This window comes from Tiliqua scincoides, chromosome 2, assembly GCF_035046505.1.
Source record: "Tiliqua scincoides isolate rTilSci1 chromosome 2, rTilSci1.hap2, whole genome shotgun sequence".
NCBI classification, from domain to species: domain Eukaryota; kingdom Metazoa; phylum Chordata; class Lepidosauria; order Squamata; family Scincidae; genus Tiliqua; species Tiliqua scincoides.
Window position 1 is genome coordinate 175413350 of NC_089822.1, and position 20629 is coordinate 175433978.

The window sequence follows — 20629 nt, forward strand, 5'->3', positions numbered from 1 at the left end:
AGCCTACAGCACCCGGTATTCCCAAGCGGTCTCCCATCCAAGTACTAACCAGGCCTGACCCTGCTTAGCTTCCGAGATCAGATGAGATTGGGCATGTGCAGGGTAACAGTTGCTGCTAATGTGAGGTTAGTATACACAGCCATTTGGGGTTATGATAACAGAGAATACATTTCAAAATGTCTATTTTTCAGATTTTGTAGTATTTGTGCAGTCACAAATTTCAAGGCTCGAAGGCAGGAGTGTCAAAGATAAGGCCCACGGGCTGCTTCCAGAACCTCTTTGTTGTACTCTGAAATGATCAAAGAACTTCCAGACAGCTTGGTCAGCTAAAATTTGGTGCTCACTGATGATCCAATCCTCCCAAAAGGCTGGAACTGCCGGGGCAAAAGCCACGCTGCCATTCTGTGGGCCACAGATGCTAGAGCAAATGCCCAGAGGCCCCACACACATGCATCAGTGGCCCACAGAGCCTTCACCATTCTCTGCCATCACCTGGTGGATTGGGGACAGATAGGGGACTGAGGGTGGGAAGAGTGGATCAGGGTGGCAGTCATGCATGCTAGATCCTATCCACTGTTCCTTGCCCGCCCCCAGAGCTGGCACAGATCCAAGGACACCCATTGGGGATCAGGCAGCCTACGGTGTGATAAAAAACTTTTTAAATCATCTCTCTTGGGCAGTCTGGTTCCCCACACCATTGGTGGAGTTGCACGCTCTTGGCCACTGTAGGATAGGATTGGATTCATGGTCCATATATGCTGCTTAATTGAAAAGTAGGAGAATGGAATATTTTTGCATCTGATGTTCATGGAGCACGACATTTTACCTCTGTGCAGGCATAGATATACCAGCATGGAGATGGGTCACCCCTGCAAACAATGAGGAGCCTTCTCAGTCAAGGATCTCAACTACAAGCCAGGTGGTGAACTACAACATGGCAGCTCAGGGGTGGGACACAGTTCAGCAGGCAGCCATACTCCAGTGCTGCCTCATACTTACCAAGCATCAGAATCTTGACACCTGTGCGAGACAATACTTGGGGCAGCACCTCCCAGCTTGGGATAGGGATGAGAGTAGCCCTCCATCTCCCACCAGACAACAAGCCCCTAGAGAGAACAGGAGTATTAAGAGTTCTAAGAGGAAGCTCAGAACTCCTAATATCCTAGGAAAGGTGGGGGAGGGACAGGAAGGGGAGGGTCTACTATGAGCATCAGACCTCATAAGAGGTCAGTTCAGCTAGGGGAAGGCAGAGCTGAGGAAGAGGGACAGGAAGGCCAGGCAGCAGCAGCAGCAGCAGCAGCAGCAGCAAAAGGTTTTCCCCACTGCTGGATCGATCCAGGGAGGCAACCAGCCTCCAGAGCAGGGCCATTCAAACCCTGGCTCAGGAGCCGGATCTGGTATTTGGGTGGATCCATCTGCCCAGTGAGCAGACCTTTTGGTTCCACCCGAGCGCCACGCAAAGTCCTCCTCAAATGGAGGACAGGGATGCTCTGGGCAATTGTGTCTGCCTGGAAATCCTGTCACATAGCCTTATGGAATGCTGGGCAGCGACTGCCCAGAATGTCCCTGTCCTCCGAATGAGGATCTTGTGCAGTGCCCGGGCGGAATGTTTGGATGTGATTCAGACAGCGACCACATTCCAGTTGCACAACGGTTGCAACTTTGAGTGCTGCTGTTCTAGAGGAAGGAAGTGGGTGAGTTAACCCCCTTTCTGCCCAGAAACTGAGGTCATTGCTACACCCAACAAAGGGAGAAGATTGATCCCCCACAAGAACCACAGGAGCTTGGTGGACACTGCAAATGGTCTGCTGGCCAGAATGCTGACCTTTTGCATTAAGAAAGAAGGCTCTGGGGGGCCGTAGCTTAAACAACCTCTTAAGAAGGGCCAGCATTCCAACACAGGGCAAGTTAATTCACACGTGGAACAAAATGTTGGATATGAGAGGTCCATCAGGCTTAGATTTCAGAAGAAGGATTGGGGGGGGGGGGCTGCCGGTGATGGCCAGATATGCCTGCACATTCAGAAAATTAGCATTGACTCCTGGTGTCTATTAATAAATCATATCAACCTACAGTTGGGACAGAGATTTCTGCTGTGACTTGTAATATCATGTAATGCAGGATGCTTAGAAACTGGTGTTCTGTAATGCTCTGGCTGTGATTTAAATCCAGGAGACAGCAGCACTACATAAAACATAAAATATTGTTCCATTACAAAGAGGTGGAGGGGGCAGATATGTGGGACATCTAGACAGCACAAAGCTAAATGAGCAGAATTGGGAAAGTTTAAAATGCATTGCTAAGCACAACAGACAACCTGGGAGTATGCTCCCCGCACAACAGTACTCCAAATGATGGCTCCATAACTGTTAATGGAAATTTGCTCACCAAGCAGCAATGGATTAATGCATGGAAAATGCACAATTACAGAGGTCAGTCTGAGGAATCCTTTGAAGTTTTGTCAAATATCTGGGGTTTTATTCAATGAATATATTGCATTTTATCTTAAGCTCACACTTGCTGTGTGGTAAAAACTACTTTTGATATAAAGTAAGGAGTGTTGTTAATGCAAACTTACAACAGACATTTAGGGTGCAAAAGTGAGGTGCCACAAAATCCCAATCACATTGAAATAAATGGCATTCAGCACCAAGTTCCAGGCTTCAAGTCTTAGGCACAACTCAATTGGACTGTGCAGTTACACATTATAAATGCCTTCTGTTTTCAAGCTGATGAATTCTTAGGTTACGCCAAGTATTAAATTGTGTCCTTGGAGCCATAATGGATGAGATTTACATGAATGCCTATAATATTAGAACGATTAAACAACTGAAACACTGAAATTGGAGAAAAAATAATGATTGCAACCCACTTCTGGTTTCACAAACTGGAAGTGGGTTGCAATCGTTTTTTCATTCTTTGCAGCTTGGGGAGCCCTGCAAAGGGACTCCCTGCTCCCCCAGGAGACTGCTACAGAGTCTTGTAAGTAAAAGAAAGCCCCTGGCTCCCCTGACAGCGGCATGATCCTGGGGATCGAGTCGCTGCATTCCCCCGTCCCCTGCCAAGATTTACCTCAGGAGTATTATTCCCAAGACGTTTGAGAACTCCTGCTGTGAAGGTTTGGGGGAACAGTCCTTGAACTCAATTTCCGGGGATAGTATAGCAAATGTCTACTCTCTCTCTCTCTGTAAGGTCTCTAGCAGCCTCAGGAGAGCAGGACCCTGATTATTAAGGTGTGATAGAATGCCATTTTTAAAAAGTGGGTCCTGGTGCTAAAACATTTGGGAACTACTGCTTTACTTAATTCCCCTTCCCGATTATTGTGAATTATCCCCACACTCAAATTTGTTTTCTTGCACAATTTGCTCTTGTCTTTCTCCTTATTCCCACTGAACTGTGCTATTGGCCACTATGCTGGATCCCACTACAGGAAATATTTGCTCCCCCTGTGAGCATATTACATGAGTTTAAAAACCCTCCCACTAACATCGGGCACTGATGAGGGGTGCCCTGTTGTCGTCGTCCCCCCGCCAAGCCACTTCAATCAGCTATCTGATCCTCTTATTGCTTGCTAAGAGGAAACAGCCAGAAGACCTGAATGGCTGCAGCCCACCTTCCCCTCCTCCAAGATTGTGAATGTTTGCAGGGACAGAGCTGAAAAAAAAGCAGCAATACAGCCGTTGTGTTTGGATCACTGACTTTCACAAGCTGTCCAAACAGGTTCACTCAGTTCTGCTTCCTTCTCCTTCTAGTCTGTTCAGAAAGAAGAACTGCTTCTGTTTGAATAGGAACAGGCAATGGTGGGAACCTTCTGTGTGTGTGTGGAGGGTGCATGGGAACACACACACAGAAAGGTGGCATTTGTTGTGGAACTCAGGCCCTGCAGGAACATAAGCTGCTCTTTTGGACATCAGTCTTTGTGCACCTGTATAAACATGTGAGTAGCTTATGGGAGCCCCCCCCCCAACATACAAAGATCATAAGAAGAGAAACTGTCTCTTGACAACGTGAATATTTTGTTTAAAAGATATGAATGCACATGTTTTGCAGTCCTGGGTATGCAGACCCTATTTTTCCCCTGCACTTCCATCAGTGTTCACAAGAGGGAGCTAGTCACCTACAGTTTTCAAACAGGGAAGAGAGGCTAAACACAGATATTGTTTTTCAATCTTGTACTGCACTATTTTAAGACTAAATGAAAGTCTGCTATTTTAACTGCAAAAGCTTATATCTTAAATACATTTATGCTTGGAATAATAGAGAAACTAAGAGAACTCGGATTTTTTTTTAAATTTGAACAATGTTTTCCACAATGCCACAATATACATATGACTTGGCAAATAATGGCACAAGCATCACATTTTGATGGATTTCTATTGTTTTAGTGGTACGACATGGTTCTTAGTTGCACTGTATATTCTTTATTTTCAAGGCATTCTTCCCTTATTGCTAGGATTGCGATGTGGAGTACTTCCACCTTCACCTAGAACAATTCACACACCCCACTTTTAGCTGGTACATGTTATGAGAGACTTACACTTGTGTACCTAATAAAACCATAATGTTTGGAAGAGGTACACGTGTTCAAAAAAGACACCATGTGAACTTGGCGGTTGATCCCTGAGTATACCCATAGCGAACAAACTGGAACTTCAGTACTTCATGATCACTGCAAATGTACTAATGCATGGCGGCAACCAGCTTAGGTGGGTTTTAAAAGGGTTAGGCAAATTCATATGGGATAGGTTTGTCAGCTGCTATTATCGATGCTATGCACATGGACCCTCCATGTTCATAGGGAGTATACCTGTGTCTAGTATACCTTTAAAGTATACCTTTAAAGGCTAGGCACAAACAGGGAAAGCTTCATCTTTGAGCTTCTAGTGGCCTTTGGCTGATCTCGAAAACTAGGCTCCATAGACTTTTGGATAGGCATCCAGCAGGTTGATTCTTATGTCAAAGAAAGTATTAAATACATGGCAGATTAAATTTGCAGAATTATTGTTGCTGAGTTTAAAGTACTCTACTGATGTGGGAGAGGTGATCTGTGTAACAAGGTTCCATTCATTCTTCAAACAGAAGCAAGGACTTAATGAGGAGTGTTGTACAGTACTATGAAGTGTAACATCAATGCACTGAAGCCCAAACTGTAAGTTGTATAGCATTAATGTAATCTTTTCATTAATTTTCATCCTGCCAATTGGGTAAAGAGGCACTTTTTCAACTGGTGTTCTTGTATATTTAGCAGGGGGAAAATAACTGTCTCTCTTCACTCCAGCGTAGTGTCTTTGCAAGTGGCTGTTTGCTGGTGCTCTGCTTCTTTTTAGATTGTGAGCCCTTTGGGGCAAGAGGCCATTTAATTATTTGATTTTGTCTGAAAACCACTTGGTTAACTTTTTGTTGAAAAGCAGTACATAAATATTTTTTATTAATAATATTGTACAGTGCAATATGGTTTTCTTTAAAGCCATCTCTTCTGCAAGCTGTATATGAGTTACAATTCACAATTAAATGTTCGTATACACAGACTTCTGCATGCTTCTTAAAACTGAAACAAAAAAAGCCTGGTTGTGGAGAAAGCATGGCTTCCTTTCCCAGCTAAAGTGTAGAAAAATAATTGTATTGGCATCTTAACATACTCTGGGCTGGCCATAACATGACCAAACTCTTTACTTTCTGTTTAATACTAATCTGTTGTATTTGCATATTTATGCTAGCAGTTTAGGGGAAGGAAGCACAATGACCTTCTGTGAATTGTTGCTTCTGTGCAGTGCAGCTCTAAATTATCAAACAGAACATCAATAATCACTGACCACTTAGCCTCTGCTGTGATATATGAAACTTTATGATAGTGTAGACATTTTACAGCTTTGTGGAGCCTTCGTTGAGGTTTACTGTTCTTTCATTCTAGCTTTGGCTTCTTGACAAAGGCCACATATGGAAAACACCCATTTCAGTGTATTTTAACTGTAAATAAGGAGACACTGCCCCAGGGCGTAAGCAGTGAAACTCTGTTCATCAAAGGCTAGATCTTACTGAACTTTCACTTACATAGAAAAAAGCCTTTGGAAGACATTCACTTGCCTACATTCAAGTACAGGAATTAGCAACTTTCTCATCATATTTCCGAGTGTGTTTTCAGAGGTTTTCTTTGCCATAGTTGCATCTCTTGTTATCGACTGAACAGATTACTAAATTGTGACTGACTTCCCATAACAGTTTTTATGCAAACATTGAAGCCAAAGAATAATTGTGTGAGCAAATACAATCATTTATATTTATTTCCTGATAGTGAATGCAAATAATGTAAATTAGTGGATTAACAGGAAGCTTGCATGCCATTTTGTTCAGCATCTTGTGAAAGGCTTTAACATCCTTCATGACTAGGGGACAATTTATGCACACATAAGAACCGCAGGGTGTATTTCTCCTGGATTTGGACCACCGCAGAATAGGGGGGAGAAACCACATCATGGAATGCTTCTCCCACATCATGACCTCATGCACAAAGAGCAGCAGAATAGCAGGGAGAAAGTTGGACTAGAAGACACACACTTGACTCTGTATATTGCGATGGTTGAGAATTGTATGTGAATTGTGTTTTTTAGTGTTCTAGCCAGGAAAAGCATCATTCAGGTAGGAAGGTGTTTTTGTAGCACCCTTAGGCAAATGTGTAGACAGCCAATGGGGCATTTTTGGATGTGGAAGCAGAATTACCACCTCCCTCGCTGACAGATGCTCCTGGGCTTGTAACAGTGTTGCAGTCAACAAGTAAGCTTTTCTTGCCAGGTAACTATTGTGATGGGGAAAACTGCACATATTTAATCTGGAATAAGGTTTGCTGGTGTTATTTCCTAGAAAACGGTGTTTGGTTTGTTGTTGATGGAATCTCTTCTGTTACTTGCCAGCCAGCCAGACACACTTCGTTGCGCTGGTTTTATTTATGGTAGCTCTGTGTCTCATGTTGTGCTACAGTGATGTGATGTGTTCTACCTCTGACATTTGTCGGATTAAAAATGTGGTCACACCGATTCGCAGAAATCTGAAGAGATAACCAAAGGAATGAGTCATGTGAAAAAGTTTGGTTCTTTTTAGCCTGTTCTTCAGGTACTCCTTTCTATATTTCTATATGTACTCCTTTCTTTATTTTTTAAGGTTCATAAACCTAGGTGTGTCCCAACAGTTTCATTTTAAAAAGTGGGTCCCCGTGATAAAAAGTTTGGGAACTACTGTGGGTGGGGAAGGCGCTGCTTGAAAAAAGGCGCGGCTACAGCTCAAGAGTGGAGGTAGCCTTCAGAGTCAGGTTCCAATCCTGCCCATATTTACCTGGGAGTAAGCCCCATTGACTATAATGGGACTTACTTCTGATTAGACAGGCATAGGATTGGTCATGCAGTTTTCTAATCTCAGGGTTGTCCTTGGTTATTGCCTCTCTGCTTCAATTCATAAGTTGCTTCAACAGCATAAGGGTTGCTTTTCCAGCTTGTCATGACTGGGCAACCATCGTTTAGGGAAAAAGCTACTTCCCAAACCTCCCCAGAAGCTCCTGCAAGCACACATTACTGCAGGATTGTGGGTCAAGCATAATTTCAGCAGATGACACCTTTCCCAGTGTAAACACCAGGTTGTATCCTAAGTTATCCTTCTGCTTGCCTAAGGGGACTTGCACATGCAGAAGTGACAATGCAGTTGTTGCTCACAAAAACTCACATGGAATCCTGTCTTGGCTTTCCACTAGCACAGCCCATATGACACCTTACCCAAGATAACACACACAAAGTTGTCAGTCTCTCATTGTGCAGTTTATTTTGCATGCGCTTGCACAACTATATGCAAAACAGCACAAATGCCTTCTCATATGATTCAGAATACAATCCACAGAGATGAGGAAAGTGTTAAGTTTTGTCTGCTGAATTTCTGCTTCTCAAACTACTGTAAAAGGCAGAGGAGCCTGGACTGGAAAAGAAAAAAGCAGCTGCTCTGTTTTTAGGTTCTGCAAACATTTAACAAAATGAGCCTTGAATCCTGTCTACCTAAACGAAGGCTAATTAGTAGCATTTTGATGGCTATTTTGGAGTGGAACACATTTGAATGAAAACATTTTTAAAAAGGCATGCATGCAGGAGCGTCTGGGGCATGACTTTAGATAATTGCTACTCTGTTTCTTCCTGTATAAAAATTACAGGGAGTCACTTTTTTACTGTGCCTTAGAAGCTGCCTGGCAGGCTGGCATTCAACAGATGAGGCATTCCTCCGCACTGCATCTCCAAAAGCCACATTTTGCTGAATTTCTGCAAGTCATGCTGCAACTGAAGAGAAAAAGTGGCACCTTGGTGTGCACAAGGGCACAAGTCTGATTACAATCCAAACTAAAAAAAAAAGCATATTGTTAAAATTGATATTAATGGTCCCTATGGGGGGAGGAAATAAATCATAAGATGGAGCTAGGATGGATTCTTATTTCGCTGTTCTTGGAAAATAAATAATAATAATAATTTTAAAAACCCATGCTAATGGTTTGGGATCATGTTCCATAATCTGGTCAGTGATTTATATGTATGAGCCTCACATACCAATCTTAGGCATGTCTACTCAGGAGTAAGTTCCATTATATTCAGTGGGGCTTACTCCCAGGTAACTGTGGATAAGATTCCCACTTCAGTTCTATAGGCATTCACAGTAGTTGATAGGTGTGTCTTGAGCCAACACTCAAAGTGTTTTGTTTTTTTAGAGGAGTGATTTGGTAAGAATTTCTCATTCTTAGTCACCAAATATATTGTTTATAGATGAAATCTTTATGTACTGCATTCTGAAGCATGTAGTTGAGACAATTAACAATTCTAAAGCATGTAGTTAGGACACTCTCACCAAGTTCAAAGATAATTATGCTGTAATAATTGTTTCTAGGATAGCAAACCTTGTAGTTTAAAATGTGGATAGTTCCTTTTGCATTTTCTATTGAGATTGAAATGAGTTTGGGGAAGAAGCTCTTTCTTATTGCATCAGTTTTACATGCAAGTGAGTTTCAGCTTTCTTAGTGTGTCAGTCATACTAGTGGAAAATTCCTCCATTCATTTAAAACAGATAAACAGTTGTAACTTTCAAATTTGGTTAATGTGACATCTATTACTGGCTTGGACTGTCAACATTCCAAAAAAGGGATATCACCCTGATCTCCAGCCTATCAGGATGCACCAGGCTGAGCCCTGGAAAGTAAACCTAAACATTTACAGGTGTATAAGTACCGGTGCTAGCTAGCAGAGATAATGCACCTGTATCAGGGAAAGGACTAACGCAGGTGTGTTGTAACTTGGTAGGCTGCCAGAGCTAGATTATGAGCTCATTTGATCCACAGATACATTCACCACCGCGCTGCAGCCCACAATTTCCAAACATCGGCCAGGAGCCTCCTGAAATGAACCTTTACTATGAAAATTTCTTCCATTCCCAGAGTGTTCCTAGCCCACAAAGGCCTACAAACTTTGAAACAGGCGACTACAATGCTGCGCCCAACTCTTATTTGTGGACCTTCCATAATGGACCTTCAATAAACGCACCACCTTATTTGCCAGGATCCAATGGCAGTCCTTACATCCCACAGGCTTATGGGATGCAAAGACAGCTCTTGCCTAACATGCATGGCTTGGCTGGGAATGAGATGGGCTGGCTCCCGATGCCATCGCAAGAGGAGCTGATGAAGCTGGTCAGGCCACCTTACTCCTATTCTGCACTCATAGCCATGGCCATCCATGGGGCACCAGACAAGAGGCTGACTCTCAGCCAAATCTACCAATACGTTGCTGATAATTTCCCCTTCTACAACAAAAGCAAAGCTGGCTGGCAGAACTCCATTCGACACAACCTGTCTCTCAATGATTGCTTCAAGAAGGTGCCCCGAGATGAAGATGACCCAGGTAAGAAGATGGCTTCGATGGAGTCTTTTTGCTTCTTAATCTACCATAAAAGGTGACTCACTATTACATTTCCCAAGACATCTACTGGGCCAGATTCTGATCCAGTTTTCTAAAAAGCAAATGGAGCTGATCCACGGCATTACATATAAAGCCGTAAGTGGTAGGGATATTGATGCTTGCTTCCTCCTTTACCCAGTGCCAATACCTGCTTTGTAATTAATATGGATTGATCATCAAGAATATCCTCTAAAACAACTGTTGCTTATGTGTGGCTAATACTGTAATGCAATGCATAGCAGTGAGGATATGGGTGGATCGATGCAAATTGATTTGCTTTTTGGAAGTCAGCAGTTTGTGTCAGAAAAATTGAGATGGTGGTTTTTAAAAATCCTGCTTTTAGTCCAGAGAAAGAGAAAGAACTTGAACTTCCCAGTATTTTCAAAATGTTGCTGAGAAGTCCCATTCTGAGCAGCAACTGAAAAACTCACTTTTGTACTGGCCCCTGCTCTTGTGCTTGTCACAGTTCTTTTTGTGTAGATATTAGCAGATGATGTTTCTAGCTCCATGCTGCAAAAGGACATGGACAGTGAAGGCAAGTTTTTCTCTAGCTAGTTGCACTAGCCCCCTTGCCCTGACTGTCAAGTCACTTTGGCTGCAATCCTAGCCACACTTTCCTGAGAGTAAGCCCATTGAACAAAATAGGACTTATTTCTGAGTAGATCTGGTTAGGATTGTGCTCTTTGGCTTGTTTTTCCAACTGATTCACTTTCTAATTTCTAAGTGTTGTTGCTTACATTTCTGGTGGAATAAAATGGTTTCTGCGGAATATTTACATGCAGCCTGTCTGCTGCCATTCCCTGGGTCAAATCCTGTCTGGCCCCAGTGAATTCTACAGAAGTTAACGAAGAGATCCTTGTGACTGAGCAGACTCTTGTGTCTGCTAAATAGGACTTCTTTTAAATAAAAAGTTTCTGTTACTTAAAGGTTTACTTTGGGGAAGTCTGAGCAGGTGCTGAAGGAACCAGACTGATTTGAATACCAGCACTGTCTTTTTTTTTTTTTTTTTTTAAGGGTGTTGCCTAATGTCTTGCTTTTCCTGAACACATGCCAGAATAAGCCCTGAGAACCAACTCTTTGTTGGCAACAACTATATTTACGTTTAGCTGCCCTTGTTTTAACAGGGAAAGGCAATTACTGGACTCTGGATCCAAACTGTGAGAAGATGTTTGACAATGGAAACTTTCGGCGAAAGAGGAAGAAGAAGTCAGACTGTGGGGTCAGCACAGCATCTCTGGCTTCAGACAAATCAGAGGACAGCACCCTCAGCGGCAGTCCCAAGGCAGTGGAGCACCAGGATATGTTGGAGAACTCTTCTTCTGGAACTGACAGCTCCCCTGAAAAGAGATCCCCACCACCTCCCTCGACCACTCCCTGCCTCAACAACTTTCTGTCCAGCATGACGGCCGCATACATGAATGGATCCAATTCAGTCAGCCGCTCAGTGCCCCTGGGACTTAGTGCAGACTCTGCTGACAAAATGGGACAGAACATGGTAGGCTTCAATGCCTACCCACCTGTGTCTAACATCTCCGGCCACAGCAGTGGAGAGTGGTCAAATTCCATGCCCCCTAATCATCTTGGCTACAGCAGCTCCATTCTCAGCCAGTTCAACCCCACTTTCTACAATAGTCTTACTGCCAGTAATACTCTGTACACAAGAGAGGGATCTGAAGTGTAAACCGAGGGAGGTTTTGGGACAAGAGGAGAAAGTGTAAGAGTTCATAGAAAGGAAATGTGAAAGGTGCTTCCTGGTAGCTCCTCACTTCTGGTACCTGGCTAATATTTTTTTAAAAGTACAAACTCAAAAGCTTTCTCTTAAAACAAAGGTTCCCAGGTGGTGGAATTCACAAGGTCATAATAGCTTCAAGCTGCACTGTACAGTAGTGACCTTCAGAAATCCTCCACTTGTCCTAGGATTTGTACCTAAATGCATATCCTTTTAGTTCCATGTTAAACAATCAGGAATAACTGGTTTTCGTACTCTCTACCATAAAAGCAGAATAGAATGTACACATAAACTGTAACAATACTGAATGCAAGTATAAAAGCATGCATAAAATACACAGTAATCTTCACTATACCATCTTGATTATGCTTCTGTGGTTAACTGAAAAGATAGGGCATATCCAGCCAACATTAAGGCTGTAATTTTATGCACACTTTCCTGGGAGTAAGCCCCACTGAACACAGTAGACACACAGAGGATTGTGCTATAAGTCCTTTGAGTCCACTGATTTAGACAGGAAAGTTTTGATGCTTTTCCCTCCCACTGAAACCAATGGTATTTCACTGTAAACAGGATCCAATCGATATCTGTCATTCCTTCTGAAGTATGTTCATGTTGGCTGATCATTCTGTGTAAGGTAATACAACATGAATGAGAAAACTGGTGAAGGGGAGGGAGTAAGGCAAATTTTGTCCAGTCCTTCAGAATTCCAAAACAATACAATTCAAAGCTTGCCCCTCAGTCATTATTCTCTGCCTTTGATGTTTACAGATGCAAATAAAGGAAAAGATCCAAGATCAGGAATTAGTTTGTTTCAAAGCCAATGGCAATTTTTAATTGGGAAACAAGCCAATGGCAATTTTTAATTGGGAAATCCTGTTTGTAGCTAGGCAGGGTCACATAGCCAACCCTCACCTACCTTAATAATTCTCCCAGAAAATAATTTAGGTTTGGATGTTGCACATGTCAGACATGGATAACAAAATATGGTTGTCACACAGAATTTAGAACTAGACAAGACATCTAAGCCCAGGAATGTTTTTATGTGGGGAGAACGTGACACTTGTGAAATATCGCTGAAAATTTTCTCTGGTGCATCTTGGAAGGGAAGTCACATACCAATGCTCCTTTATGCAAGAATACCAGCTGATAATTTCTATCGTATTCTCTAGAGTTAAAAAAAAAGCAATGGAATTTGTTTTGTTTATGTTTTTAATATAAATCCCAACATACTCAAATGTATGTTACTAACTCAAATGAAGCATTTACAGTGTTTAAAAAAAAAGTTCAGCTTAATTTACGTACCCATTTCCTATAGTCTTCACCATTCACAAGCGCTCTTGGGTAAGGTTGTCAAGAAAACCTTGATGTATTATGACAAGCAAAAACAAGCCAAACACTGTTTTTCTGTATTTTTATTCCTTGTATTTTGGTTACAATTTCATAATGGGGACATGCAGGGAAGTATTTTTAATAAAATATTTGTACATAAATCTGTTGTTGTGCATACCCACGTTGTACTGGAAGCATCCAATGTGATGAACATGGAATGCTGTTTTTGGTTTTCTGACAGAAGCTCGGGGGGGGGGGATTGTCAGAGGTTGGCCAGGTTGAGCATTGACAGAGGGCCCACCTGACTAGGCTGACCTGTTCGAGTGGTAGCACAAATGCACCATCAAGGGATAGGTGAGGGTGCAATGAGGGGGCACTTCAGGGCTTTGTTCCAGGGACCCAGTACCAACACTGACTAATTTTATGGTTTGCTGGGAGAAACCAGTACAACACATTCTCAATTAAAAGGCCAAAAACTGCAAAGTATTAATGTCTGATCTTTTGGCTTCCATGTCAGTGAACCAGCTTTAATCTTGAATAGAAAAGAATACAAACCTTTCAAGTGATCCTGCTAGGTATATTTAGAGCCCTTCCTTCCAATTATAAAGACCAATTTAAATGAAAAGTACATTTAACCACATTAAATACTTTGGCATTTGAGAGGGACTATACACAGTGGAAGAGTTCTATATTCAATTATCAGTATTTCCACTGAGAAAAACTCTTGTCTGAAAGCCATGAGGACTGCTGCCTCCCAGCATAGACAATGCTGACACAGATGGACTGGTCTGACACAGGGAGTTTCCTTTGTTAACGTCTCATTGATATTGTGACAGAGATGGGTTCATGCCCAATTCTTCAATTGGAATCAAGAGGCCTCTGCTGTGTCATACTCAATACACGTCTGAGAGTTCAGACAAAAAATATGCTTTTTGTCTATGCATGGGCGAATACAGTGTGTGACTGAGTGAGTCTAACAGATTCATTTTTAAAATTTGTAAGCTGCCTTGAATGCCTGAAAAAAATAATTTTAGTTAGAAATCAGCATGATGTTTGAAGGGGTCTGACAGTGCTCTCAGATTCCTTAACAAACTACAGTCCCCTCTCCCCCCCAGAATGCACTGGGGGAACAGAAGTGCACTGAAAGTGGATCAAGATCCCTATTTTGCCCAACTTTCCAGCGCTGCTGCAGCTGTGCCAATGGGAGATACCGGGTAGATAATGCCATGCAAAAATAAGCAAGCCTTGTGCAGAGTCCTAATTATGAGTGGCTTTAGCTCTGTTGAGTCATCTTCTACAAAACACTTTCATCTTGCAAAGTTTTAGATTTTTTTCCCATCTGATGAAGAAGACCACAGTGCCCCCTCCATACTTTACAGAGGAAAAAATGAGGCTAAGGTCTAAGAAACTATTATTGGCAGAGATGGGAATTTTATGTCTTCATTTAAAACATGGATATCCTGCATTAACTGCTTGTTGCAAATCTTACTCTCTACACCAGTGATTTTCAACCTTTTTCATCTCATGGCTCACTGGCAAGGCACTAAAATGGTCAAGACACACCATTGGTTTTTTGACAATTGATAAGGCACACTGTGCTGCTAATGGGGGCTCACATCCCCAATGGTCCTACTGATAATGGTCCATACAATCCGGCTCGTCCTCTTAGGTCATCAGGGAAAGCCTTTTTACAAGTGCTGCCGCCTAAGGAGGTACATGGGGCGGCTGCAAGAAACAGGGCCTTCTCAGTAGTGGCACCAACATTATGGAACTCCCTTCCCCTTGACTTGAGAATGGCTCCCTCTCTTGAGACTTTTCGGCGAGGCCTGAAGACATTTTTGTTTAAAGAAGCCTTCTGAGTGCATGGCCTTTTTAAACATCTTTTCTGTATCTTTTAGTATTTTTACAGGCCTGATTCCTCTGATTTGCTACATTTTGCTCTTTTTATCTGACTATGGTTTTTATGGGTATATGTTAATGTGTTTTTAATATGTTTTTATTTGTGGTTAAATTATGTTTTTAATCTGTTTTTAATATGTTGTGAGCCGCCCTGGGTCCCTTTGGCACAGTGGTTGAAAATGGCTGCTCTACACAATGGAAGCCTTGACTTTTCCCCTAACTCTAGCTAATTCAGGAAAACTTGGTGCTTGTAAAGGATGCCTTAGCAAACATACCAGCCCTTCATGGAATGCATGCCAAGATTCATTCTGGGCTTAGTTTAAAAAAAGAATCACCATTTGAGTTACAAACCCACTCAAAACATTACTGACCCAGACTGATGCTAGTCTCTCAAGCATGTTTGCTTACACAGAATGACCATCTAGTTGCAGCTAATTCAGTTCAAAACCCAAACACACAGGTGTTGGGTGCTGGCAGGGGTTGAGCTCTCCAGGCACATGTACCTTTCTAGCTTTCTCTGTTAGGTTGCAATGGAGGGAGCGTCTGTAAGCAAGATATCTGTTTTCAGATATTCAGCAGGACTCTGTTTGTATGGGAAGGCAGAAGGCAAAAATCTCTACTTGCAGAAGCCACGCACAAACCAGATTGGCAGGCACTTCACCTTTTACCAACTCATGACACTGCAAGAACCTGTCATGTCAAGTCATTGTACAGAGGGGGCATGTTCACATAAGCTTTCACGGAGTGTTTAGAATGAGTGGCTTTTCTGTGCCAAGAGTTAAGGACTTGAATAGATTTGGATTTAGACTCTTGTCCTATCCTGAATGCTCAGGTTGATATATATGCTTGAAAACCCCTGTTAATTAAAAATGCAAAGAGGGCACGTTTCATAGTACAAAGTGCCACTAGTTTGAGCCTTTCATGTTCACAATCATAGTGTGGAGGCTTTGCGGTTGAGGGAATATGGCACTTTGTGTGGCTGGGGCTCCTCTGTGCTCATTTCATAGTAGCTTGTTATATCTTTCCACATAATTCTGACACTGGTCATAGAGTAACTGCATTGTGGCCGAGACTCTGTATGGTGAGCTCTAATGTTTATGAGTTGTTTGATAGTCAATTATGGCACTCGCATTGCTGGAGGTCGTGTTAGTCTCTTGGAGCCTTAAAAGTCTTTATTGGTGTGATGTACATAGAAGCAAATATAAAGCTCATATAAAGGACAGAGGGTGCTGAAGACGAACACTGAAAGGCAACATGTGCACTTGCTTTTATGTCCAGAGCACAGACTTTGAGTGATGAGAAAGTTACCACAATTTCTTTGTGACAGGCTTGGAAAGGACAGGGATTCCACCAGTGTTCATGTCAGCAACCCAAAACAGTAATGCAATCATGTCTTTGCCTGTCCCATCAACGTTAACTGCTTGCTTGCACTCTCCAGTTCCCCTCACCTCCTGTTCAGGAGTGAATTGCCTGGTTTTTCCCTTTAGTCAGTGGTTCATTTGTGGAGGTACCCAACAAATATCTGTGCTACAAATCTCAGTGACTTCCTCAAGCCTTGCAGTTAATGGCATCCTGCCAGCCCCCACTCAGCAGATTGATATGTACCTAGAAAAAAATGAGGCCATTTGTTTTCTTTTCCATTTCAAAAGCTTGCAAGAGCTGCATGGGGCTGTGCATTTCTCCCAAATGTGATTCTGTCATGATATCGCTTGTGGCTCATTCAGCCTCTCTAAGCAGTCATAGAGAAGGGATGCATATGCCACTGGAAGGCAGCACTGAGAAATCTGTTTACTTCATAACACAGGCCTACAAAATTGAGGGTCAGAAAAGTTTTCCCCAAACTTTATGAATTTGGGGTGCTGATTCCAAAAATGGCATCCGTTTTGCCCTATCATGTCTAGTTTTGGAGACACGGCATAGCCTCTTTAGTGAATGCTTCAAGCAGCTTCCTCATGAGGAAGCTGCTTGAACCATTACTAGTGAGGCTATGCCATGTCTCCAAAACTAGACGTGACAGGGCAAAGCGGATGCCATTTTTGGAATCAGCACCCCAAATTTACCCAGGAATTGGTGTAATATTTAAGGAAGCAAAATGTGTGTAATAGCTTGTGTAATCAGCACACTTTTGTATTTGAAATGAGGCCATGTCTCACAATGCCAAGGCAGGCTCTTGGACATCACTGAGCTAGCTCAATATAGAAACTTGTATTCATGATTTTTGAGCACAAAAGCAGTCTCCAACCCCAACTACAGTTCCCACTGCCCCCCCTGTTCTGAGTCATGTATCTTTCAGTGCTGCATGACAAACAGAAATTCAGCAAGCTCCCCAGTTCAGTAGAAGAGATGGTAAATTATCTGTCCAATTAATTTCTGCCATATAGGCACTAGAAGATCGATGCCAAGAAGGGTAGCTACCATACTTACAGTAACAGAACTGTGAGTTGATTGACAAGCTGCCATAGGAATAGACAGGACTGGTATATATTGGGTTCTGGGCATGCACTGCTCCCATTCATTTGAAACAAGCAGTGTGGGGGAGGCTGCATGCTTGCCTGAGGCCCAGGTAAATGAAGAGAAGGGGAGTTGCTGCCTGTTCTCCTTCCCTATCCATGGGGGGTGCATGCTCACTTCCCCTCCCCATCAGCTCCCCTCTACCCATCCAGTGGTGCATGCACAGGGGTGGCAAAATCGTGAGGATTCAGGCAGCTGAGAGGCCTGGGCCACACTTGGCGGGGGGAGGGGCAACAGCAAGGAAGGGCTATCACCTTCATGGCCTGCTTGTGGCCTCCTTGAAGTGTCTTGATGCAGATGTACAATGAGAAACAGGATGCTGAATTAGATAAAACTTTGGGCTGAGACAGCAGGACTCTTCTGTTCTTGATAACCTGAGAAAATAAACCTCAGTAGTTAACAGAAATGTATTCTTTGTGGAACAGAACTTGTGACTGCCATTTTCTTAGGTCAGTGGCTGAGTACATTACGCAGTGATGCTGAAGCAACCCTAGATAAGTTGCAATGAATCCCAGACTGTGGTAAGCATCAGTTATGCCTGTTTCCCTTCAAAGCAGCTGAGGAGACTTCACTGTAACAGACTGTCATGCTTGGGATAGTCACAAACGAGGCAGCAATGAGATTAAACCTCCCTCTAGAGAAACTGCAGGGCAATTTGGATGCGCCCTACCTCACATACCAAGAAGGGTTTCTGATGCCTTTCTTTGAACCTAAAACAGCTTATCGGTTGCTGCCACATTCCCAGCTCTGTCTATGCAAAATGTTATGCAAATCAGACTTAATTCACTCCATTTTGCATCAAACTGGGAGGAAAGGCAGCAAATGTTGGCCTGTGTTCTAGCTAGGCTGTTCAGTTTACAGCAGGAATGCTAGGAATGGCAAGGGAGTACCCCATTTGTCCCATCAAGCCCTGGCCTGCTCAGGCTAGGGTAGTTTCTTCATAATTTGGCCAACATCTTTAGTTTCAGCACTGAGGAAGTTTGCTGACTGGGTACACCTCACCTTTCTAAAGCCACAAGCTTGTCAACACTAACAAAAAGAGCCTCTATATGAAAGTTTCAGTATAATACAATTACAGTGGCATATACTAATTCCAACAGAATTCATATATTCATTTTGGAGAACAATAGCTATATACATTTCTATAGGGGCTTTGGTAATTTCCACAAATATCTATGAGTAGCATTTAAGTAGTAAATCTGACAAATTATTTGAGTTGCATTTCTTTCAGCTAGCTTTCCTCCAGAAGCACGCTGCAGTAGCACCTTCAGTCTCAGCACAAGCAGTTGAAGTTGGCAACCTTCAGTCTCGGAACATAAGAACATAAGAACAGCCCCACTGGATCAGGCCATAGGCCCATCTAGTCCAGCTTCCTGTATCTCACAGCGGCCCACCAAATGCCCCAAGGAGCACACCAGATAACAAGAGACCTCATCCTGGTGCCCTCCCCTACATCTGGCATTCTGACTTAACCCATTTCTAAAATCAGGAGGTTGCGCATACACATCATGGCTTGTACCCCATAATGGATTTTTCCTCCAGAAACTCGTCCAATCCCCTTTTAAAGGCGTCTAGGCTAGACGCCAGCACCACATCCTGTGGCAAGGAGTTCCACAGACCGACCACACGCTGAGTAAAGAAATATTTTCTTTTGTCTGTCCTAACCCGCCCAACACTCAATTTTAGTGGATGTCCCCTGGTTCTGGTATTATGTGAGAGTGTAAAGAGCATCTCCCTATCCACTCTGTCCATTCCCTGCATAATTTTGTATGTCTCAATCATGTCCCCCCTCAAGCGTCTCTTTTCTAGGCTGAAGAGGCCCAAACGCTGTAGCCTTTCCTCATAAGGAAGGTGCCCCAGCCCCGTAATCATCTTAGTCGCTCTCTTTTGCACCTTTTCCATTTCCACTATGTCTTTTTTGAGATGCGGCAACCAGAACTGGACACAGTACTCCAGGTGTGGCCTTACCATCGATTTGTACAACGGCATTATAATACTAGCCGTTTTGTTCTCAATACCCTTCCTAATGATCCCAAGCATAGAATTGGGCTTCTTCACTGCCGCCGCACATTGGGTCGACACTTTCATCGACCTGTCCACCACCACCCCAAGATCTCTCTCCTGATCTGTCACAGACAGCTCAGAACCCATCAGCCTATATCTAAAGTTTTGATTTTTTGCCCCAATGTGCATGACTTTACACTTACTGACATTGAAGCGCATCTGCCATTTTGCTGCCCATTCTGCCAGTCTGGAGAGATCCTTCTGGAGCTCCTCACAATCACTTCTGGTCTTTACCACACGGAAAAGTTTGGTGTCGTCTGCAAACTTTGCCACTTCACTGCTCAACCCTGTCTCCAGGTCATTTATGAAGAGGTTGAAAAGCACCGGTCCCAGGACAGATCCTTGGGGCACACCGCTTTTCACCTCTCTCCATTGTGAAAATTGCCCATTGACACCCACTCTCTGCTTCCTGGCCTCCAACCAGTTCTCAATCCAGGAGAGGACCTGCCCTCTAATTCCCTGACTGTGGAGTTTTTTCAGTAGCCTTTGGTGAGGGACCGTGTCAAACGCCTTCTGAAAGTCCAGATATATAATGTCCATGGGTTCTTCCGCATCCACATGCCTGTTGACCTTTTCAAAGAATTCTATAAGGTTCATGAGGCAAGACTTACCCTTACAGAAGCCATGCTGACTCTCCCTCAGCAAGGCCTGTTCGTCTATGTGTTTTGAGATCCTATCTTTGATGAGGCATTCCACCATCTTACCCGGTATGGATGTTAGGCTGACCGGCCTATAGTTTCCCGGGTCCCCCCTCTTTCCCTTTTTAAAAATAGGCGTGACATTTGCTATCCTCCAATCTTCTGGCACTGTGGCCGTTTTGAGGGACAAGTTGCATACCTTAGTCAAGAGATCTGCAACTTCATTCTTCAATTCCTTAATAACCCTTGGGTGGATGCCATCAGGGCCCGGTGACTTATTGATCTTTAATTTATCAATGAGGTCTGAAACAACTTCTCTTTTAACCTCTGTCTGACTTAACTCCTCGGTCAGGAGGGGCCGTTCGGGCAACGGTATCTGCCCGAGGTCTTCTGCCGTGAAGACAGATGCAAAGAACTCATTTAATTTCTCTGCCATCTCTAAGTCTCCTTTTATCTCCCCTTTCCCTCCCTCACCATCCAGAGGG

General features: G+C 43.2%; 1 protein-coding gene and 1 pseudogene across 2 annotated transcripts; one reads left to right on the plus strand and one right to left on the minus strand.

Annotated features, from left to right (window-relative positions):
* On the minus strand, positions 1 to 120 carry LOC136643351 (5S ribosomal RNA; annotated as a pseudogene).
* A 9214-nt stretch (positions 121 to 9334) lies between these two features.
* FOXI1 (forkhead box I1) lies at positions 9335 to 11652 on the plus strand. Of its 2 annotated transcripts, none has more exons than XM_066617099.1 (2): positions 9335 to 9914; positions 11096 to 11652. In XM_066617099.1, exons 1-2 carry the CDS (start codon positions 9335 to 9337, stop codon positions 11650 to 11652), a joined length of 1137 nt encoding a protein of 378 aa, XP_066473196.1. The 2 variants fall into 2 exon arrangements, with proteins under 2 accessions (XP_066473196.1, XP_066473197.1); XM_066617100.1 differs by having other exon boundaries at positions 9335 to 9911; positions 11378 to 11652.
* Positions 11653 to 20629: the final 8977 nt, after the last annotated feature.